Source organism: Aedes albopictus, chromosome 3 (assembly GCF_035046485.1).
Source record: "Aedes albopictus strain Foshan chromosome 3, AalbF5, whole genome shotgun sequence".
Lineage (NCBI taxonomy): Eukaryota > Metazoa > Arthropoda > Insecta > Diptera > Culicidae > Aedes > Aedes albopictus.
The window spans coordinates 322,266,998-322,286,655 of NC_085138.1; the positions used below are offsets into that span (position 1 = coordinate 322,266,998).

General features: G+C 40.4%; 1 protein-coding gene across 1 annotated transcript in view; it reads right to left on the reverse strand.

Moving 5' to 3' along the window:
* LOC109401182 (uncharacterized) overlaps nt 1–19,658 on the reverse strand; it is a 124,259-nt gene that overhangs the window by 21,868 nt on the left and 82,733 nt on the right. The window contains exons 6-7 of the mRNA XM_029856282.2: nt 1,041–1,620; nt 803–924 (exon numbers count right to left, since the gene is read on the reverse strand). Of these exons, the coding sequence (XP_029712142.2) occupies nt 803–924; nt 1,041–1,620 (702 nt within the window). The remainder of the gene's footprint in view (nt 1–802; nt 925–1,040; nt 1,621–19,658) is intronic.

Consider the following 19,658-nt stretch of genomic DNA (forward strand, 5'->3'; position numbering starts at 1 on the left):
TGACAGATACGTATTCGCATTTTTTCCTGCCGCATACTGTATGTGGCTGTTGTTCCTTTTCCAGTTCGATTGGGGGTCGTCCATTATGGCACAGACAAACAGACGTAACACCTTGAACGACTTTCATGGAAATCCACACTACCATCACCTGGTGGAAAAGTTGCACGAATCACTGTGTTGTGCAATATCGTCAACAGAAGGCGCTAGTGTGAAACGTCAAACGCATAGAAAAACGATGCGCGCGCCTCTGGTTGTGAAAGCCACAACTATGCAAATTAGGAATGATCATTAAAAGCGTGGTCGATGGAAATTTCACAAGTGTTACGTCTGTTTGTCTGTTTGTCACATGTGATTATGGATTGCCGTTCGCCGATATCCAATTATCCGGGTCCGTTTGAGCTATGAGAGCTCAGAAAGAGGGTCAACTGCCAGCCGCTCTCGGTGGAAGAAGAGCAACTGACGAAGGGCTGGGATCGAACCCATGACCATTCGCTTATAAAGCGAACGTGTAGCCGCTGCGCCACGGGCCCCGACGGATAAGGTTTTAGCTTGTCGTTTATCCGGTATACGAGCTACGTGCCCAGCCCACTGAAGGCTGCCGTGTTTTATTCGCGTGCCGTCCCCCAGTTCACCGATTATTGTTCGTTTTTCTTCCATTGGGCGTAACGTCCCAACTTCTCAGCTATCACTGATTTTAAACATTTTTGGCTTATTAAACTAGGCACAATTATCAATTGATGATAGTTTTTCAACACATTGGGAATGAATGTCATAGAGTATCCATAAACAAATGTTCACTTACCTGTAGAGATAGCGTAAGCCGGTAAATAGTACAGCATGTAGGGACACCCCACCGACATCAACGTCACAGATAGGCACATTAGAATGAACGTGATATCCTTTAGTAATGATATGTCCAGGTACCTGTAGGAGAAACACGAAAAATATGACTAATTAGCTGACTGATCAATATTTTCAGATATTTTCTGTATGTTCGTTCACTGGAATGCTTCATCTTCCAACCATACTCCGATACTTACTGACTAATCTTATCCAACAGTCCATCGCTGTATTCCTCGTACTCGTCGTCGAAAATGTTGGACAAATCCCTGGCCGGCGTCGGAATGATCATGCTTTTACTAAGGCCACGGTTCTGCGACAGCGGGCAGTACTGGTTGCCACCGCCGCCGCCGCCACCCCCATCGCCTCCGATGATCCACTCCGACTTGAGTGGGGCCTTCTCCGTCGAGTCTGCATTGCCCGTATCCTGCTGTGCTGTCATCGTCGTCTTCGTCAGTCCCTGTGATTGCGGTGGTTGTGGTAGTTGAGGCTGTTCCGTCTTTGGTGGTAATAGGATGTCCTGTGGCTGTTGATGCTTCTGCTGGTTGATGCGGTTGTACATCTCCTCGTTGCGCTGCTTGAGCCGCTTGCTATTCCGCTGGGAGTCGTACCCACTGCTGCGGTTCTTGTACACGAACGTGGAATCGGTGCTAAGATCTTCGACCGAGTGCAGTATGCTGCAGCTTTTGATCGAGGCAATGGGCTTCAGAAAGATCGCATTCGAGATGATATCTTTCAGTTCGTCTTCACTTTCCTGGAGCGTCTTCTCCGTTACGTTCACTACAGAGAAAGCCGCGTGGCACGGAAGGCAGCGTGTTTGAAAGTGGGATCGTGGATGGGGTGGGGATAATGAAACATTCGTCAGTTCTAAACGGACAGTATCGCTGCGTCGCACATGATTATGCTTGTTAGGTTCTTGTTTTTGAAACACTGTGTGGCTTTCGCTTCTTTTGGTTTTGTACGGGGGTGTTTGGACTTAGCCATCTTCACTGAACACTTCTGTCTTTCATTTTTGATTCGGGAAGTTTTCTGGGAAGATGTCTTTCATTGGTTTTAACGCACAACGTGTGCAGGAGTTGGAGTTATTTCTATCAAGTAACCGTATTACGTATGATTTTCGAATATTTTTGAACACTAATCGATGCAGGGACATTTAGGATGCGCGTGTTTTATTCGAATCTGGTCGTTGGTCGCGGAGCGAGGATTGAAAACCGAACACATTTGTTTCACGTTGTTGATCAAGATCGTCTTTTTGAACCGATTTAGAGTCTTTTCAGTTTCTCACTGAAGGTTATCAAAATCAGTCTTTGTATGAATACTTTCATTTGACACAAGTTTCATATATAGTTCATGTGCTGATTGTAAAATTAAGGATACAAACCAAAAAAGTGGTGCAGTAAATAGTGTAACAAAATCATGATACTGATCTTTAAAATTGAAAAGAAAATAACCTGACCCATGTTTTTGCCATAATCCACTCAGATTTCAATATACTGTTTTGTGATCCAAACAGACAGATCGACATGTGCACTGTTTTGGGATACATTTTGTCATTAACGCAAAATTCCAAAATCAATGGTTCATTCCAGGAGAATAATGCTCCGTCTAAGCCAATGTGATCGTATGTCTAAAATTATGCTGCTTTTATGGGTGACTTTAACTTTGGAGAGTAGTTAGTTTTTTTCGGCTAATTACGTCCGCAAAAATTGCTCATTTTAAACCCCCTCCCCCCTATGTCACACTTTTTGTATGAGACCTCTGAAATTTTTGTATGGGTTGTCACACTTTACTGAACCCCCCCTCCTCCTAAAAGCGAGACGTAATTTATGGACGTTCCCCTATAAGACACCAAGTTTTTGGCCCACGTCGAATCAATGTTTCCAAACCACAATCAAATAAATATAAAAGCGTTGGGAAATTGTATGAGCCAACCCAAGTAACCAAAAGTTCAAATAAAAGGGTACTTTATAAGCTAAGCAGCTTGTTCGAGGTTGCTCGCCTTCTAAGCAGCTTCATTTTTAAGTAATTTTGGAACTTGAAAGTTTACCTTAGCACGCTGGATAGCCTTCTAAGCAGCTTTTGACAAAACTTTGAAAACATTCATGCAGAAAAAATGTGTTTTTCAGAATCACAACCCCACCCTGTTTTGGTGGGTTTGTGATTCATGTCTGGAAATTGCTTCTGATAATTATATTTTCACACATATCACTGCTATGTAGATTTGAACTGGACCCTCCTGCATGATTGCCTGCCGACTTACCGCTGCGCTTCTGAAGACACTTAAAGTCAAGCTAACTTCACTAATGTACAAATGTGCAAAACTAGCTGCCGCCAGAAAATCGGTTCAAGTCAGACTTTACTTGCTGTTCATTCAATCTCAACTGTAGTACTGTAGTAGAGCGTAGAGTTCTCACGCAGCGACTATCGGTTCGAATCCGATGGGCGGCATTTTTTTTGCTCAAGCCTAGTATTCATTGATTTGATAAATTCATATTTGTCTTCTATTCGTGTATGCTTGAACAGTTGTTTTCTACAAAAGAAATAAATTTAATCTTCATTGAAACACAATGCTACTGATCTGAACTTTCATGAACTTGAAAGTTCCGACAAAGTTTCGAGTAGCATCTTAAGAAGCTATAAAGTTCCACAAAGCTCAGAAAAAGTTCCGAATGGAACTTACTGGCTGCTTAAGAGGCTAACAATGAACATTGCCAGAACTTGTGACCGAAGTTCCAGCAAGGCTCATCGTTAGCCTCTTAAGCAGCCAGAAAGTTCCATTTGGAACTTTATCTGAACTTCGCGGAACTTGAAAGTGCATTTTGTCATGGGAAGCGGAACTTTTGGTTACTTGGAAAAATACTTTTCGGGGTCAAACAAGGCACTTGCTGGCAATTTCCGAAAGCGAAAATCTCTCGACCTGAAAATCTCTCGAAAGCTGTGTAAGGAATCAAATTTTTTAGCGTTGAGAATACTAGCATCTCCTAAGCAGCATGATTGCTATAGTCACTCCCGTGTGCAGCATAGTTGTCCCATGTTCTATGGGAATCCCTATTAACATGGGACAACTATGCTGCACACGGCAGGACTCAGTGCATTGAAATTTCCTCCTGAAAATGGCAATTAAGAGCTTCACCTGAAATCGAGAATTTTCTAGCTAATAATTAGATTACAGTAGACGTTCGGTCGGTGCAAACGGTTTAACTGCAATGCTTTTTAACTGCAAGTCCGGTAAGTGCAACAAATTTGCAGTTATCGCACCGCTATCCGTCAAAACGGTGCGCCAAGTTAGCCCAAATGAACGGGCGAATGAATTTTGCGTTCATTTGACGTCAATTGATGGCTTGTTGACACTGTCAGGCGTTGCAGTTATCGGATTTTCGTTCGCTAAGTGAAACGTAAACATGTTGCAGTTATCGAACGTCTACTGTATATGCAGAGATGAACCAGCCCAAGGCTGAAAGTCTCTGAAATAAAGCGAATTGAATAGATTATATGCTTTTTCAAATTTGCAATTAGCGCCACCTACTGGCAGAAACTCGTACCAAACGGCAATTGAACTGATAGCCTTGTTCTACTGAACAGCTTTTCCGCTGAGCAAGGGTTTTCAGGCCTTTTACCTCGCGGTGCACTTTTTAGAAATTAATTTCTATGCGTTGTATCCATTCACAAAAAAAAACAAAGAATTTCATTTGAAAAAAGTATATCAAAAATACCAGTTTGACTCCTAAATAAACTCAACGGAGCTTATCATGCGTGGAATAATTGTACGACGGGATCTCAACAGATTTTTGTCACAGTCTAAAGAAGAAAAGTACCCAAACGAGCAGTGGCAAGAATATTTCCATCTAAATTTTTGTAAGTGTTTCTTTCAAACAAAAATGGTTTGTACATGCAACCATGTGTATACTTAATCATTTCCATAATGTATGCGGGGCTTGAGGGCACTTGAGGGCAGCAGGGACGAAAGTCCTGGGGCCTGACGCACCCCCCCGCTTGCGAGTCAGCCGCGTAGTCCCCGGCTAAGAATAGGACTACTAACCCCAATTCAAGGTGTCAAGCGACCCGTGCTGAGGAATGAGTGATCGAGGGGGCGAAAAAGATGCTCGATCTTTAACGGAGCCTGTGGGGTACCTGGGCACCCCCCACAGTAAGCTGTCCCGGGCGCGGGCGGGGTTGACTCTGCCCGCCTTCCGAGGACAAAGGGAGTGGCGAGGACCACTCGGGAAACTGGCTAAGCGCCAGCATGCTACCGTGATGGACTCTCCAAAGCGAGTCATCGATGTTCGTTGCTGCAGGCTACGCAGCTAACCTTGTGGGTGCGATGTGCACTAGCCCCTCTCTGAAGCAATACCTTCTTGGTGGTTCCGGAGAGACGTAGGGTTTGGCGACCATAGGAATGGTTTAGTGGGTACGAGGAGAGAGTAGTCCTGGATTTTACTTTTGTTGTAGAAGACGGCCTGTCAGACCTACACTACCCTAACCTTTTGTTAGGGTGTCTGTTGAGCAGATTATCCCCCTATGGTTTAGAAGGAAAAAAAATAATGTATGCGTTCCCGAGCAAGAACGAATAACTGACACATAACTGCAGCATACCAAAGTCAGGTATCATACCAAGACAAGATATTGGTCGGTTACCCAGGTCTTGAAAATAACTTATTTTGGTATTTTGTAGGTATTGATGAAATACCTTAACGAGTTATTGGTTTGGTGTTGAGGACTGCTTGAGGTATTATTCAGTTATGGAAAAATCGCTATTTGTATGGAAAAATCGCCGATTATTATTTAGGTATTGCCATTCCTGAGGCCAGAATATACACCAGTTATTAGGTATTCTCCAGTTAGTAGGTATTTTGTTTCCCATACCTGAGTTTGGTATTCTTCAGCTATTTTCTCCTGCTCGGGTTGACACATCGTCTAGTTTTCTCGTCTTTAAAAAGGGAAGGGCAGATTTGATAGAATCCAAAAATGGCCGACTTTGGCACCTACTGAAGATTTTGAGCGCACAAATCTCTTCATAAATAAAACTAGCGCACCTGATCTTCTTATTTTAAGCTTATTACAAGTGAGGAAGAACAGAACAATAAAAAACACAGTTGTTTAAAGCTTGCTTCTTGAGATTTGTGCGTCTGAAGTTCTGATACACCGTTCAAGCGGGATTTCAATATGTTTGTTCTTAGGGCGAGATCGAGTTGGTGCCTTGAGTATATGTCATTGGATCATATCAATCATAACTAGATCATTTGAAGCAATATGGGTAAAGTTGATGCTCACCATCATCAGAAACCCCCTTAGAGTTAGAGATCCCCATACACTTCCATAAAATTCTACTGAAGTCACCTGGAGCCCCATAAAAACCCTTGAAATTCTATGAAACCCCTCTAAATGCCTTGAAACCCTTCAGAAAATCCTCCTGAGACCCCCGTAGACTTCCCTTAAACTCAACTGAAGCCTCCTGAAACTTCTCAAAACATCTTGAAACACCTTGTAATCCCTCAGAAAACCCAGAGAAGACCCTTTTAAACCCACTAAAACGCCATGAAAGCCAATTGCAACTCACTTCAAGTTCTCATAAGGTCCCAGAAATCCCGGATAATCTCCTGGAACGCATTGAAAAACCTCTGAATTTTTCCTCACCTAACTTTTGAAAAGGGCGTATGCAAAATTCCCAGTGGTGGGTACGCTTGCCGTTAACCGTTAACGCATTTCGGACAAACATTTACTTCTATTCCCACAAAGGTCACTTGAAAGATCACTAATTTGCAACTTTTTCATTGAACTTTTTGAACTTTTGGTTTGCGAGATATTTAGAGGCGAACACAATTTAACGATTAACGGACGGGCTTGGTGGTCTAGTGGCTACCGCTTCTGATTCGTATGCAGAAGGTCATGGGTTCAATCCCTGGCCCATCCCTTTCATCCTACTTTGTATATTTCTATCCACTTTCTCTTTCTCTCTTCTCTACATATACAACTCATGTATATTCATATGCTCATAGTCATCGCTAGAACAGAAACGAATTTAAAAACAAAGTCCCTCCCTTCCAACTTCCACTCACAGCACAGTGTATATATAACGCCTACAAGTTATGCAACCGAAGCGTGATGTGTCGCTTGACCTTATTCTCCTTATTCACCACACAATCTATCACCTTACGAAAACTATTAATAACCCCTATCCATGGATCGCAACACCAACCCAACGGTGACTCCCAGATCTCCCATCCTTTCCGTCTAACAAATACCCCAGTCCGTGCTGGTTGTGGGGATGCAGAGGTGATCTGAGTCTTTAGTAGCAACAACCAGCATACTATAACATTCCGTTCCTTTCCCAACTGACTATAAGGACGTGGCCGGCGCCGTTTTTGATCAAAAATGTATGAGCTGCTTAAATTGCACTTTGAGAATAAGTGGAGTGTCCCAGCCCTTATTCATTTGGATCTGATTGATTGATTGATTTGTCTTTATTAAAGAGACTTTCAGCCCTTGGCTGCCAATTGGATCTCAGTGCAATTGGTACCAGCTCAGATCAATCACGGAGGAGCAACCATTGACATGTATGTATAGTCAGATTTGATCGTTAACGGATGGTTCTTGTTAACCGTTAATCGTTAAATTGTGTTTGCTCATCAATAGCTAGAAAACTAAACGCTTAGATTGAACTTTTTCCATTTCAAAAGAAAGATAAACCCCACTTGCAAATTGAAGAAAATTGATAGGTAATAAACAGTTAAGTGCCCTCTGTGAGAATAGAAGCAAATGAGCCATTTTACGAAGTGACAATAATGTTGATGATGATATTGGTTTTCACGGGTTATTGGACGCTACCTCCTGTCAAAATTCATTCATAAAATCGGCTCGTAAAATGGACTATATTTGTCTAAAATGCGTTAACGGTCAACGGCAAGACGCTCACCAGTGAAAATGCCAAATTTTCTGCTTCAAAAACTGGAAGTGATCTGGAGTGCAATTGCATTAGCATTAGCATTAAGCAAGTCGCACAAATTCGTAGGTGGTAAGAAGTGATCAGGAGTGAAACCTGCAAAATTTTTTGAGGATATTTGAAGGACTTTTAGAAAAAAAAAAAAAATACACTGAGGGTAATATTTATGTTAGATGTCATATAATTTCTTTCTTCCTAAAATCTTACTCTTTGATTTTTTGTAAAATTATTTTTCTATAGAAAGTTGACTTTTAGCCTTAAAATTTGCCAAGTAGCCCAGGGTGGCCAAATGCTTCTAACTATTTTTCTCGAATTTTTATTTTTCTTCGATTTTCAAAATAAGTAAAAGCAAATCATGTTTGAGATTTTTAATATCAAAAATAGATCCTACGTACAGATTCCAAGGAAAAAACCTATGAATGATTTGTTTTCTAAGTTACAGCAAATTACAAAAAATATGAATAGTGCTGCAAAACGGTGAGTCGATAAGGAGAGATTCCAACATAGCTCTGGTCCTCACAAGTTCCTACCTCATGCTTCCACGGGTCAAACGATGACAAAGACCGCTAGCTAAGAGTTGTGTGCTTAGCTGGTAGTGCAGCCTGGGCACTGTTGTCCTTCTGACTTCAGCTAGATTGAGGAGGTACGATCCGAGCGTCTGCTCACCAAGGAGGTGCGGCTCAAACAGCGTCTGTTCTGGCATCCAGCGGCTGAGTATGAAATGGCCGGGGTTCTGCTAAACCGAACTAAGCGCCAAAAAGATAATTCCGAGATAATTAAGCTTAAAGTTCAATCACTCACAAATAAACAACAGCGGAGATTATTTGAAACTTTTCCGCTCACCTGTAACTTACAAGCCTTCATTAACCATCAGAAATTAAGAATACATGTAAATTATTTGGAATCATTGATATAATTACATTTTATTTCTTGGTACTTTGCACTCAGTTCACTCTGGCTGATCAAAAACATTAGAAAATGGTTTATAGTTCAGTTTGGCTGAATGTGTTTTTTTGTTTCCGGTAAAACCAGTTGGACAGCGAAAAAAATCTCGATTTTTCATCGTCTATCATGTTGAAATCGATATCACTCACAATCCTTTACATGAATCAAAAAGGACGCATATAGTATGGTAGTACGAAGGTCTCAAAATAGTTTGAAATATGAACGGTGGAAGCCTTCCCAGCTCAGCTTTTCCCACCCATGCTTTTTCTTCATAAGCGGTGCATGTGGAGGTACAGAGCAAGAGTGATTATGTCAAACGATGTCCTTGCATACCCTGAGGTCCTGAGATGTGAATGTGGAGCAATTTGTGTACTTCAAATTTATGCTGGTCGAAGAAAACCATGAAAATGTTCTGCCAAAGTGCACTAAGTACAAAAAAGTTTTCAAAATATGAAAGAGATTCGAACGTGGATCATCTGAGTGATAACCAAGCGCGTTACCTCTAGGTCATATTACCTTACTGAAGGTCAGTCGTTAAGTCTGAATCAAGTTCTAAACTGTTCTAAACATTCTTGTCAAGGATGGTTTTTGTGAAAACGCCATTTTTCGATCAGCCAAAGCGAACCAAGTGTTTGATTTTTTTCAAGCTTTATTAATCTAATTAGGCTTTGTTGTTCAATGACGGCTTCTGTGTTAAATTACCAGTATGAGGTGTATCGACATAAAGCTGGTATTAAAAACCAGTTGGTTTTTGTATTGTTGAGAATAAATTGATTCTAAAATGCTGTGGACTTGGTTCGGTTTGGCTGAATGTGATTTGGAAAAATGGCAATAAGCGCCATCGAAACATAATTCACTCCTCCCACACCCATATTTCTAATAACGTGTTCATTTCTCTCACAGATTGTTTCTATGAGTCGGTAAGAAGTTAGAAATCTGACGGCGATGAGGAGAACTTGATGTGTTCATCACCTGGACCAAAACTAAAATAATTCGCTGATTCTATCGAATGCTTTACAGTTCACTCTGGTTGGATGCAAAATGATGTTTTGTATGTTCCGCCAAACAGAAATTTTGAATTTACTCCACGGAGAGCTGTCAGAATTACTGGATTTTTACATGGAAGGAAGATCATCATTTTCTTGACTTAATGGTTAAGAAAACTCAATTTTTCAAAAAATGGTCCTTAGTTCGGTTTAGCAGAACCCCGACCAAATGCTGTATTGCGTCAGCTATACCTAAGAAGGCAGCCCCTTCAACGCAATGTAGGCAGCGCGACTCCGGTAAGGTAGCCTGCTGAAAACCTTCAAACACCCAGAAAAGCAATAGTAGAGTAAACGGATTGATTTAACGGTAACAGACTCGGCAACGAATAAAGGACAACGATTGGAAAGTCGGATCTTGGAACGTGAGAACTTTGAATGAACCCGCACGTGTTGGGCTCCTGGCTCATGAACTGCGGAATGTCGGCGTTAATGTGGCCGCTATCCAGGAGATACGCTGGCCCAAAACTGGAGAACGCGAATTCCGAGCGGTGAATCCCATCGCCAACACTTCATTCAAGTACCACATCTACTACAGCGGCGGCGATAAGGCAGAACGCGGAGTTGGCTTTATAGTGATCGGGAAGCAGATGAAGCGAGTTATTCGGTGGAAGCCGATAAGCGACCGAATCTGTGTGTTGAGGATGAAGGGCAAGTTCTTCAACTACAGCCTGATCAGCATCTATGCGCCAACGAACGACAAACCCGATGACATGAAGGATGAGTTCTATGAGAGCCTTGATAAGGCCTACGGAGAGTGCCCAAAACAAGATGTCAAAATAGTCATCGGAGATGCAAATGCGCAGATCGGCAGAGAAAGTTTCTTTCGGCCTGTCATTGGAACGGAAAGCCTTCATTCTGTTACCAACGATAATGGTCTGCGCCTTGTGACATTCGCTGCTGCTAGAGGGATGGCAATCAGCAGTACCTACTTCGCACGTAAGAATATCCGAAAACACACCTGGCGACACCCGAGTGGTGACACTTGCTCCCAGATAGACCACGTGCTGGTCGACGGGCGACATTTCTCGGACGTCATAGATGTGAGGTCCTACAGAGGCCCGAACATCGACTCGGATCATTATCTTGTAGCCGCTAAAATTCGGGCGCGATTATCCAGCGTCACGAGTTCAAGAAACAACCGGACGATGCGTTTCAATATCCAGCGCTTGTCAGCCGAAGGGGTTGCTGCACAGTACCATCAGAAGCTAGACGAGAGGATAGGAGAGACCAACGGATCTGGAGATGTCAACAGCTTGTGGGGAAGTATCCACGAAGCAGTGACAACAACAGCGCAAGAGGTGATTGGTATCGCTCAGCGACGCCAACGTAATGGTTGGTTTGACGAGGACTGCCAACGAGCGACGAACGAAAAGAATGCCGCCAGAAGTCGAATGCTAGTGGCCGGTACCCGGCAGAACAGAGAGCGGTACAGGGTTGCAAGAGCAGAAGAGAAACGAATCCACCGCAGGAAAAAAACGACAACACGAAGAGAGTGTTATTGCTGAAGCGCAGGAAAGTATGGACAGGAACGATATGCGGAGATTTTATGCAACTGTCAATGGCGCGCGGCACAAGACTGCGCCAGTGCCCGCCATGGGCAATGACCGGGAAGGAAATTTGCTGACAGACAAAACAATGGTGGCAGCCAGGTGGAAGGAGCACTTCGAAGATTTGTTGAATGGTAGCAGCGAAGGAGCACCCAGGAACAGGATTAACATAATGGATGACAGTCAAGCAGTGGAACCACCAACACTGGATGAGGTTAAAAAGGCCCTTAAGGAGCTGAAAAACAGCAAGGCTGCTGGGAAGGACGAGATCCCGGTCGAACTTCTTAAGCACGGAAGCGAACAGCTACATCAATCAATCCATCAGATTATTATAAAGATTTGGGAGGATGAAGAATTGCCCACTAGTTGGTTGGATGGCCTCATATACCCAATCTACAAGAAAGGGCACAGACTGGAGTGTGCCAATTACAGAGGGATTACCCTCTTAAATTCGGCGTATAAGATACTGTCGCGTGTCCTGTTCAACAGACTGCGACCTCTTGAGGAGTCCTTCGTCGGCGAATACCAGGCTGGTTTTCGTGAGGGCCGATCAACGACGGATCAAATGTTTACCCTGCGGATGATCCTAGATAAATTTCGGGAATATAACTTGCAGACTCACCATCTGTTCATTGATTTTAAAGCAGCGTACGATTCAGTGAAAAGAAATGAGCTTTGGCAGATAATGTCAGAACATGGTTTTCCAGCGAAACTAATTACGCTGATACGCGCAACGCTGGATGGATCAAAATCAAGTATTCGGATCGCGGACGAAGTGTCTACGTCGTTTGTGACCTTGGATGGATTGAAGCAGGGGGATGCTCTTTCAAATTTATTGTTCAACATTGCACTCGAAGGAGCGATTAGGAGGTCAGGCGTGCAGAGGAATGGCTCTATCATCACACGGTCGCACATGCTCCTCGGTTTTGCGGACGATATTGATCTCATCGGCATCGATCGTAGGGCAGTGGAGGAAGCTTATGCTCCTCTGAAGAGAGAGACAGCGAGGATAGGCTTGACGATTAACTCTACCAAGACGAAGTACATGATAGCGGGTAGAGACAGAAGCAGGCCTAGTGGTGTTAGTGCTGAGGTAGTGATTGATGGGGAAGTGTTTGAAGTTGTTGAAGAATTTGTTTATCTTGGAACACTTGTGACATGTGACAATGACGTTTCCCGTGAAGTGAAAAGGCGTATTGCAGCTGCGAATAGGGCCTTTTACGGATTGCGTAGCCAGCTTAGGTCCCGTAACTTGCAAACGCAAACAAAATTCGCTCTGTATAGTAGACGTTCGGTCGGTGCAAACGGTTTAACTGCAATGCTTTTTAACTGCAAGTCCGGTAAGTGCAACAAATTTGCAGTTATCGCACCGCTATCCGTCAAAACGGTGCGCCAAGTTAGCCCAAAAGAACAATCGAATAAATTTTTCGTTCATTTAACGTCAATTGATGGGTTGTTGACGTCTATCTGACGTTGCAGTTACCGAATTTTGTTCGCTAAGTGAAACGTAAACATGTTGCAGTTATCGAACGTTTACTGTATAAGACGCTGATTCTTCCGGTTGCCCTCTACGGTTACGAAGCGTGGACGTTAAAGGAGGTAGACCGAAAAGCTTTTGGAGTTTTTGAGCGCAAAGTGCTGCGGACAATTCTCGGTGGGAAACAAGAAAACGGAGTGTGGCGCAGACGCATGAATCACGAGTTGTACCAAGTGTACGAAGATGCGAATATTGTGAAACGTATAAAATACGGCAGACTTCAGTGGGCTGGACACGTAGTGCGAATGTCGGAAGAAAGAATAGCGAAAACAATATTCAGCAGAGAACCCGGTAGAGGTAGGCGACTTCGTGGGCGGCCGCGAACTCGCTGGCTGCACGCGGTTGAAGAAGATCTACGATCCCTACACGTTCGGGGAAACTGGAGGAACATCGCCCAAGACCGACGAAGATGGTGCTCTACTATACGCTCGGCATTGGAGTAAAGTTACTTTGTAGCCAACAAGGTAGGTAGGTATGAATAGTGCATGGGACCTTGTGAAATGTTACTTGAGATTTTTTTTTACAGTTTTACAGTTTTTATCAAAAAAGGATTTTTTTTTGACATGTGAATTTTCAGACCGTCTCGAATAACATTTTACAAAGTATTTTTTGTTCATTTTTGTTTTTTGAATTCGCTGTAATTTAAGTATGGTTGATTGTAGGAAAAACATATGCATAGTTTTTTCATTGGAACTTGTACGTAGAATATAAATTTGATACAAAAAAAAATAGGTTTTTTTTTTTTTTAAAAACGATGAAAAATAAAAATTGTTAGAAGCATTTGACCATCTTTGCTGAAAAAAAAAGTTTTATTTTTTTACTGTTTTCATCCTTTGCTAAAATTAGCACCTCACACACATGCACCTCCTTGAACACCGAGGATGCCTGTTAGTTCTAAGTATTATCTGGTTACTAGTAAAAATGCAACTGATCTGAGTAATACGGGAGTAGCAACCACGGGTGCTTAAGCTCGACTCGGCGCAAACGAGAATCCGATATTTGTGAAACAGTAAGAATTTAGAGCTATTATAAATATGTCATATGTCAATTTCCGCAGAACTTTAAAACCATAAGTTCCCTTATGAAAGAATGTTCATAAAATTAAAAAGTATTACATATGGGATTTGATTGGAACTTGTTACATATGACATTGAAGATAAGCTTAAAGTTTTCGTCAGTCTGGGTATTGCAACATCTTAAAAATCTGATGAACAATCATGGCAGAAACGAGAGACTAAACTTAAATCAAATTAGTGCACAAAGAATTTAAATTATTTCATCTTTTACGTCTTCATGTGTCGACAAAATTACGTTAGTCAGTCAAAAAGGTCAAAAAGGTCAAATACTACATATTTTTTGTTTTAAAAATATTTTAGATTCTCTGAAGAAAATTAAATGAAGATAACTGAAACGTCGGATGTAGGAGCAAAACAGCCTTTTGCCTACAGAACATACCCAGGTAACCACTAAGCATTTGAATAAGCCGTGTATCAGCCCGTATCACGCATTTCAACTGCTTGCTGCCCTACATAAGCAGTTCGAATGCATAGCTGCCTTGAGTTAGCATAAGCTGTGCTGCTCAAAAGCTTTCGGCTGTTAATTAGCATTTTAACTGCTTGAAGTGGTTTCACTTGAGAGCATACAGAATGCTTTTCAACTGCTCTTTAAATGCTAGGAGCAAAAAGGTTGGGAGATATGTTACGCATTTGGTAACACATTTTGTCTCTCTCTTACAGAGCCTATGCTTCTGTTTACAAATTTGTGTATCTTATTTGTTTCTTCATTTTCCCCTACTAATCCAAAAGCACCGAAGAAAACATTACTGCAGCTGGATTGGATTGGGAACTTGTTCATCAAAAAATCACCAATTATTTATCATTTCGTCGGAAAATATGTGCCGAATAGGTGGATGCTTTGGTGGATCATAGGATTGTTTGAAAGAGGGAAGAAAGAATCATATTCCACAGATATTTAAAAGAAGGGATCGTAATGCTCTACCGCAATGAAATATCTCAATGAAAACAAGTTTTGGATGTTGAATCTGAAGCTGTTATCGAATCATTCTTTATATTGGCGATTAAATCAACGCACGCCACCGGGACAGCTTTAGCATCGTGGATCAGGAGCAACAGAATCCGAAGCAGATATGATTAATCAATCTCCGGATCGTAAGTTCAAACCTACATCACTACAAAAATCAGCAAAAAAGTACCACCTAGCACCGGCTGGAATATGGAAGGACGATGAAGCGGGGAAGGAGGCTGAGAGAACGAGAAGCAGACGTCAATCTATTTTTGTTTTTTTTTTTGCTCGATGAGGCGTTACGCTTCTTTGACATTTCGTCGCGACGTTCCTGAAGGGATAGCACTAAGACAGCCCGTTATTTTGCCAAAACCTGCTGTGAGGTAGCACTATAGGCGCATATACGGCTAATTAGCACTAAACGCCTTGTCGTAAAGGCTACTATAATGCTGAAGGAATGCTATTTTAAATGCTTACTGGTTACTTGGGTAAAATTGGGAATTGATATAAAACAATATAAACTATAATTGAGCAATTGAGAACAGAACAATAACACAATTAGTTATTCTCTTGTCAACAAAAAATGTATATTAAGTTACTTATTCGAATAACAAAATAAAATCTTAAAAGTTATCTTCAATATATTATTGCTGCAAAAGTCTGTAAAAAGTAGGAACTTTTTGAACGTAGAAAAAAGTTCTGATGGTATGACACTTTTTGGATCTTTCTCGAAAAAGTGTTAATTTATATCCAAAAATTTTCTTCCTTTGTTCTCAAGATATCTCTAATCAGATATATTTGAACCTATTTGGATTAAAGAAAAACATGTACATGTAGTATTTTTGTGTGGTGTTGTAAATTTGACTAAATTTCCTCTATATGAGAGACAATGTCGAACCGGTATAACTTTATTCGTTGTGAGAAATTAGTACATTCAATAATTGATGCTTGAATGTATTGTTAATGAATACTCAACATTTTATTAAATTCGATTTACTGGTTTTGAAGACATGACAGTTCAAATATTAGTTTTGATTAGAGAATTCAAAGAATTAGAGAATTTGATTAGAGAAAATTAGAGAACGGTTCTACCCGACTGGATGAAAAAATAAAAAATAAAATTATTACAGGTTGTGTTATTTTGATACAATGATTTTTATAACAACTGTTGTTACATGTACATGTTTTATATGTACCATTAGTAGTTAAAATAATAAAAAATCTAACAAAACTCGATCCAATTAAAACAAAAATATAACAAGTTGGAATATAATCATGACAAGGTTATATCAAATATTGTTAGACTCAACTTGCGAAATCGTAACAAAATTATAACAAGTTCTGTTTTACTATTCAGAACAAATTCGTAACAAGTTTAGTTATAAATCTCTTAGCTGGAGTGACCAAAATAACAAAAAATATTAATCTTTTTCGCGACAACACAAAAAATCTTATAAATTTTGAAATAAATTTGTTACAGAAAGACTATAACAGAGATTGAAATAAACGTGTTACGAAATTATGTTAGAGGCAATTATCCCAAGTAACCAGTAAGCATTTAAAATAGCATTCCTTCAGCATTATAGTAGCCTTTACGACAAGGCGTTTAGTGCTAATTAGCCGTATATGCGCCTATAGTGCTACCTCACAGCAGGTTTTGGCAAAATAACGGGCTGTCTTAGTGATATCCCTTCAGGAACGTCGCGACGAAATGTCAAAGAAGCGTAACGCCTCATCGAGCAAAAAAAACAAAAATAGATTGACGTCTGCTTCTCGTTCTCTCAGCCTGCTTCCCCGCTTCATCGTCCTTCCATATTCCAGCCGGTGCTAGGTGGTACTTTTTTGCTGATTTTTGTAGTGATGTAGGTTTGAACTTACGATCCGGAGATTGATTAATCATATCTGCTTCGGATTCTGTTGCTCCTGATCCACGATGCTAAAGCTGTCCCGGTGGCGTGCGTTGATTTAATCGCCAATATAAAGAATGATTCGATAACAGCTTCAGATTCAACATCCAAAACTTGTTTTCATTGAGATATTTCATTGCGGTAGAGCATTACGATCCCTTCTTTTAAATATCTGTGGAATATGATTCTTTCTTCCCTCTTTCAAACAATCCTATGATCCACCAAAGCATCCACCTATTCGGCACATATTTTCCGACGAAATGATAAATAATTGGTGATTTTTTGATGAACAAGTTCCCAATCCAATCCAGCTGCAGTAATGTTTTCTTCGGTGCTTTTGGATTAGTAGGGGAAAATGAAGAAACAAATAAGATACACAAATTTGTAAACAGAAGCATAGGCTCTGTAAGAGAGAGACAAAATGTGTTACCAAATGCGTAACATATCTCCCAACCTTTTTGCTCCTAGCATTTAAAGAGCAGTTGAAAAGCATTCTGTATGCTCTCAAGTGAAACCACTTCAAGCAGTTAAAATGCTAATTAACAGCCGAAAGCTTTTGAGCAGCACAGCTTATGCTAACTCAAGGCAGCTATGCATTCGAACTGCTTATGTAGGGCAGCAAGCAGTTGAAATGCGTGATACGGGCTGATACACGGCTTATTCAAATGCTTAATGGTTACCTGGGATATTATTATGCGTAATATAACAAATGCTGTTATACATCATTTTGAATAAATGAAACAAGTTCTGTTAAAATTCAGTTACTAAAAATATAATAAATGTTAATATAATTTTATTATGGGCATTCACATGGAAAAATCCTTATTTATAACAACAGTTGCCATCCTTATTCAGTCATTCCATAGAAAAACGATATAGTGCAACTCCGATTATCGTGAAACTTGGTGGGTTTGTAATTCGACCCGTATTTATTTATTTCGTCATTAGGGTGACCAATTTCCAGATAGGGTGGTCGTAAACATCAAAGTTTTTTTTTAATTTTCGAAAAATCATCAGTTTTGAACCAGTTAACCGATTTTAAACTTCTTTTTTTGTTTGAAAGCTATTGAATTCTAGTTTTCAGGCAAAATACGTTGAATGGGCTGAATTGTATTTTTGTGCAAAAAATATGCACAGTTTTTTTCACGTTTTTTAGATTTCGGAACCAAAGGGGTGCCCTGGTTTTATATTTTTATCAGAAAATTCAGAAAATTTAGCGTAATATATCAAAAAATCAGAAATGTACGTTTCTTAGTTTTTGGGATATGTTTTTTTGAATAGAGAGAGTCATATAATTTGATACTAGCTGCTCTAAAATTGCCTAATATTGTAAATTCTCATAAAACTATGCCTTGTTTTGCTTTTTTGAATGATTCCTGGTCTTTTTGGTATCTATACATGTATAAGGATTCAAAATATCAAATTAAAAAATATGTTAGTTAATGGGAAAATTTGGCCTTTTATTTTCAAAAAATCATCTCTCAAAAACTAAAAAACATACATCTCTGATTTTTTTATATGTTACGCCAAATTTCCTGAGATTTCAGATAAAAATATAAAATCAGGGTACCTTTTTGATACCGATACCATGAAAACGCGGGGTCTCCAGTTAGCCTAGTGGTTAAGGCTATGGATCGCCAATCCGGAGACGGCGGCACAGTGGTGCGAGGGCGGTCGAAACCTAAAAAATGAAAATGCTTTTCACGTAGATATAATATTTTTGTCAGATTCCTAAATATTTCAACTGTAGAAATCCAAAATTTCAGATCGATTCATTGAAATTTGAATTTTTGACAGCCTCCTGAACGGACTGTGGTTTATGGCCTTCATACAAAATCTATAATGTTTATTCACAGCTATGCCAGTGTCCCGTGCTTTAATAAACGCATGAACTATAATAGTTGCTTTGAAGGCTTTGTTCGTAGATATGTGAAGATCATCGGTATGGCATTTAAGTTGTGAAAAAGCTGCCTAAAAATGAGTTATCCTTCGATATTCTTGAAAATTACCCATTTTTGAGTCAAAATTGATCTAAAACTATAGTAGGACGTGCGCGCCCACGATGTGGTTGTGCGATTTTGTAAGCCTAAGACCAGTGCTTTCGATTGGTGTATGATTTATTTTGCGAAAACTTGTGATAGATTTCATGATTTTCATATGTTTTGAGGGTTTTGGGTAAGAGGTTTTGGCTGGCTTTTGTTCAGCAACGCACCACTGTGGGCGGGTTCGATTCCTGTTCCGGTCGGGAAAATTTTCTCGACTCCCTGGGCATAGTGTATCATTGTGCTTGCCTCACAATATACTAATTCATGCAATGGCTGGCAAAGAAAGCCCTTCAATTAATAACTATGGAAATGCTCAAAGAACACTAAGTCGAAGCGAGGCAGGCTAAGTCTCAGTGGGGACGTAGAGCCATAAAGAAGAAGAAGAAGAACCATGAAAACGTAAAAACTACTTTATTTGCAAATTTCTTGCACAACAACGCAATTTGGCCCATTCAACGTATTTTTCTTAAAAACTAGAATTCAATAGGAAGCAATCAGTGAAGTACTAGATTGAAAGTAGTGAGCTGGATTTTTGTATGGTGAGATGATCAGTTCTCCGTTTTTGCAATGAAATGGTGCAAACAGTGTGGGTTATATGATTCCTTGCCTAATTTGATGCTGTTTGAGCAAAAGTTTGGGTAACTGTGTTGTTGAAGTTGCAAGAAATAAATAATACAACAACGCAGTTACCCAAACTTTTGCTCAAACAGCATCAAATTAGGCAAGAAATCATATAACCCACGCTGTTTGCACCATTTCATTGCAAAAACGGAGAACTGATCATCTCACCATACAAAAATCCAGCTCACTACTTTCAATCTAGTACTTC